Source organism: Suncus etruscus, chromosome 12 (assembly GCF_024139225.1).
Source record: "Suncus etruscus isolate mSunEtr1 chromosome 12, mSunEtr1.pri.cur, whole genome shotgun sequence".
In the NCBI taxonomy this organism is placed as follows: domain Eukaryota; kingdom Metazoa; phylum Chordata; class Mammalia; order Eulipotyphla; family Soricidae; genus Suncus; species Suncus etruscus.
Genome location: NC_064859.1, coordinates 88,935,132 through 88,938,801, shown reverse-complemented (window position 1 = coordinate 88,938,801; position 3,670 = coordinate 88,935,132). Strand labels below are relative to the sequence as shown.

The 3,670-nt window shown below is 50.7% G+C and overlaps 1 protein-coding gene across 1 annotated transcript in view; it reads right to left on the bottom strand.

The window, feature by feature from the left end:
* Positions 1-3,283, bottom strand: part of MFSD2B (MFSD2 lysolipid transporter B, sphingolipid) — a 14,418-nt gene extending 11,135 nt beyond the window's left edge. Inside the window, 4 exon segments of the mRNA XM_049784670.1 lie at positions 310-321; positions 323-376; positions 379-438; positions 3,053-3,283. Coding sequence (XP_049640627.1) covers positions 310-321; positions 323-376; positions 379-438; positions 3,053-3,283 — 357 coding nt within the window.
* Between the last annotated feature and the right edge of the window lie 387 nt (positions 3,284-3,670).

The following is a 3,670-nucleotide window of genomic DNA, read 5'->3' as shown; positions in this document are numbered from 1 at the left end:
TGAGCCAAATCAAGACGAGGCAGTGATTACTGCAGGAGGTGCCCCCCCCCCCCCCCAAGTCAAAACGCAAACTCCAAACTCCCAAACCCACCCTTGCAAACTCCAAACTCCAAATCGCACCCCTGCAGGAAGGACCAGCTCAGCATCCCACCCCACCACCTCTGCGTGTTCATCTCATTTTCTCTACTGGAGGAGAAAGTTGCCAGGCAGGGTCAAAGGTCTATTCCTCAAAGATGGGGTGATGAAGGAGCATATACCAGGAATGAAGAGGAGCAAGGAAGTATTCCTGGGTGGGCTATTCCCACTCACCTGGGCCACATCCTAGCAGGAAGGGATGCAGATAAAAGGCGATGGCACTGGAGGCTACCTGGTTGGGTGACACCACACAAAGCCGTAGCATAGCTTGGTGCAGATGGAGAGGTGACCAGCTCCGGCATCCTAAGGTGAGACATGAGGTGCTGAGCCATCACTCTACATGATCCCCTGTTTTTGTCTTCCCCTTAGCACCCTGAGGGTTTCACAGCACCAATTTAATGCTCCCAAGTAATTTTGTTAGGGAAGTGAGAGAGAAAAAGTGAGGAAGAGATCCTCAATCCTGACCTCTAACCACCCATCTTTCAGAAGGGGAACTTCTTCCTTTACTTCCCCCCTGGGCACGTCCCTGCTAGGGGTTCAATCTTCTTCTTCTTCTTCTTTTTTTTTAAGCATTTTTATTTATTTATTAATTGATTGGTTTGGGGACCATACCTGGCAATGTTCAGGGGTTACTCTTTCTCCAGAAATCACTCCTAGCAAGCTTGGGGGGGATCATATGGTATGCCAGGAATCGAACCGAGTCTGTCCCTGTATGGACCGCAATGCAAGTAAATGCCTTACTACTGTGCTATCGTCTCTGGCCCTAGGGGGTTTCAACTCTTCTAAGTCCCCTCCTGGCCTGGCAGAAGCTCTCTCAGGAACTTTTTCTGTCCAGATTCACAATAGTTGGATGAAGTAAAATGTCCACTGCTCTGGTGTCCCCTTGAGAGGAAGACCAGTAAACACCCCTCCGCTTTTGCCCTCTTTCTGAAAACTTAGCCAGCTGCCTCCCCAAAGTCCTGTGACCCCAAACTGTAAGTCTAGCTCACAAGTGTTACCCAGCCATTTTCAGACTCCAACCACTCTTCCCAACCCCATGGTTGTTTAACGGGCACCTCTGCTCAGCATGGTCTAAATTTACTCCTAGCTCCTGGCTTCCACCCCATGACTATACCTCTCCTCACCACACTCTGGTCCCTCTTGTGTTAAGGGATCCACGGTGTGAAACTCAGCAACATGAAATCAGGAAACTAGGGGTCTTATTTTATATGCTGTTCTAATGTAAATTAGATGGTGGCAGTGCTGGGGGTCAAACCCAGGACCTCACAGGCAGGGGGGTGAGTGCTTTACTGCAAAGCCCTGCCCCTCAACACCATACCATTCCCACTTTACAACTCCAGGGGGCGCTCTTCCCCAGCCAGGCCTCCCTGTCCTTCCCTGTCGGTCCTCCCCTCAGCTATAGGAGCTGTCTAGACCTCACTGAGTGCCCACCCAAGGGGGCTGCCTCTAGGCCAGTACCACTACCTGATCCTTCTGTCTGGAAGGGTCTTTGTATCTCCTACAGTGGAGACTCCATGAATGCCGTGTCAAGTTGTCCCACCATCTCCTAAAAAAAAATGGGGGGTCTTCTCTGACTACCCCCCAAGTCTCCACATTCCTACTAACAGGTAGGTCTCATGTATTTCCTGCCTCCTTCCAGCCAGAAGCAGGTCTGATGTGGCATGAAGTCTGGCTCTAGTCCCTGCCCCTAGGCATCAGCATGATGCCCTTGCATGGAGTGAATGTCAGCAGTTGCTGGGGCCGCCAGAAGGCTGTGGGCTACACGAAAGCTGGTATCTTGCAGCACAGCCTGCAGGGCTTCTGGGTAAGGGAAGGACCGTCCTGTCCCAGATAGGGGCTTATCAACACCAATACATGCTCTTCCCCTGCCACAGAGAAACCCAAACGTGGGGCATGGGCAGTTTCCTTTTTGGACCCTTTGGGCTGACACTCTCAGCTTTCCAGAAACTGTTCACCATGCACGAAGGCCCACAGGACTTCTGTCATTCCATGTGAGGGGCCCCCTACACTGGTCATTGAGTTTTCTAGCACAGAATGCTAGATAATACTATGCCAGCCAATATGAGGGTTAGAGAGTGTTCAGTGGAGGCAGGCACGTTCCCCATCCTTTTACAAGGGCCCAGATCCTGGAGCTCACTGAGCACGTACTTGCAACCCTGTGCTGAGTCAATGCTTTTCGAACTCTGAGGCTCAGGACATGATACTTAGTTTTGCTGTTCCCCATACAGAAAGAATAAATGGGGTGAAGACAGGTCTCTTGAGGCAGGAGAAATAGTTACAGCAGGTAGCATACTTGCCTTGCATGCCACCAGCTTAGGACTGATCTCAATACCCTATTTTAGTTCCCCCAAGCACTTCTATGAGTATTCTCTGAGTGCAAAAGACAGAAGCACCACTGAATGTGGACCCCCAAACTCTCTAAAACCAAACCAAACCAAACAAACTAAAAAGACACAAAAATAGAACAAAACACAGGAAGTTTCCTCTGCAGTGTTAGTTACTCTCTGGCACCCAACCTCAGTTGTTCCTAAACTCGTGATTTTCTAAACTCCCTGGACAATTAGAATTGCAGATGCCCTCACTGATGCTCCTCTGGGGACATCTTTGGCTCCCGAAGTGCAGAGGGTAGGGTTGGATGATAATACTGTAGGCAGGGCATTTGCCTTGCACATGTCCCAACAGGTTTCAACCCTTGGCAATCATATGGTCACTTGAGCACCACCTGATCCTGAGTTCAAACCCTCAATCAAACAAAAACAAGTGAACTAATAAGTGTGGAGGAGAAACAGTAGGTGAAGAATGGTGAGGGGGGCAAGGGCAGTATAGATGCCTGGCACTAGGAAGAGGTTTCGGAGCCTGGAATATGTAAGGCCCTGAGTTCGATCCCTAGCAACAAAACAAAACCTATAAAACTCACTATGAGACTCAGCTGGAAGAGGAAATAGTTTTGCAGTGAGAGCAAAACAGGAATTCTAACGAATTCAGACAGTGATTCTGGCTGCCGTGGGCTTGCTCCCAGCACCGCAATGGGGCACTCAGAGGCCTCTCTGACCTCTGGAGGAGCAATAAGAAACCTGTTTCCCAGGAAAGTCATCTCTGTTTCTTCCGTTTGGGGACTTCTGGCAGTGCAGTGCACCGGGAACGCCATGGGGTGGCGGAGACCAAAGCAGGGTGTCCAGCGCACTAGGGCAAGCATCCTTTTCTTATCCTGTCTCTCTGCCCTCGGTAAGACCTCTCTGAGGCGCTCCTCAAGGGAAACCTGGAGCCTGAACAAAACCAGGGTTTGAAAGGTGGTTGGGAGGGAGCAGACCCCCTTCCCAAAGTCATTGTGGGAGTGCTCAGTAGAGTGAACCCACCCTGATCATGTCACCTGTCTAGGACTCAGTTTCCCTCCTCTTTTCTCATTGGTTCCCAGTCTCTCAAGGTGCCATATAAACAAAGGCGACCAGCCTAGAAACCATAGGGCAGTCTCAGGCTGAGACCCCCAAGTCCAGGGAGCTGGCGCCTCTGTCCAATTCCAGCCCCGCTCGCCTGC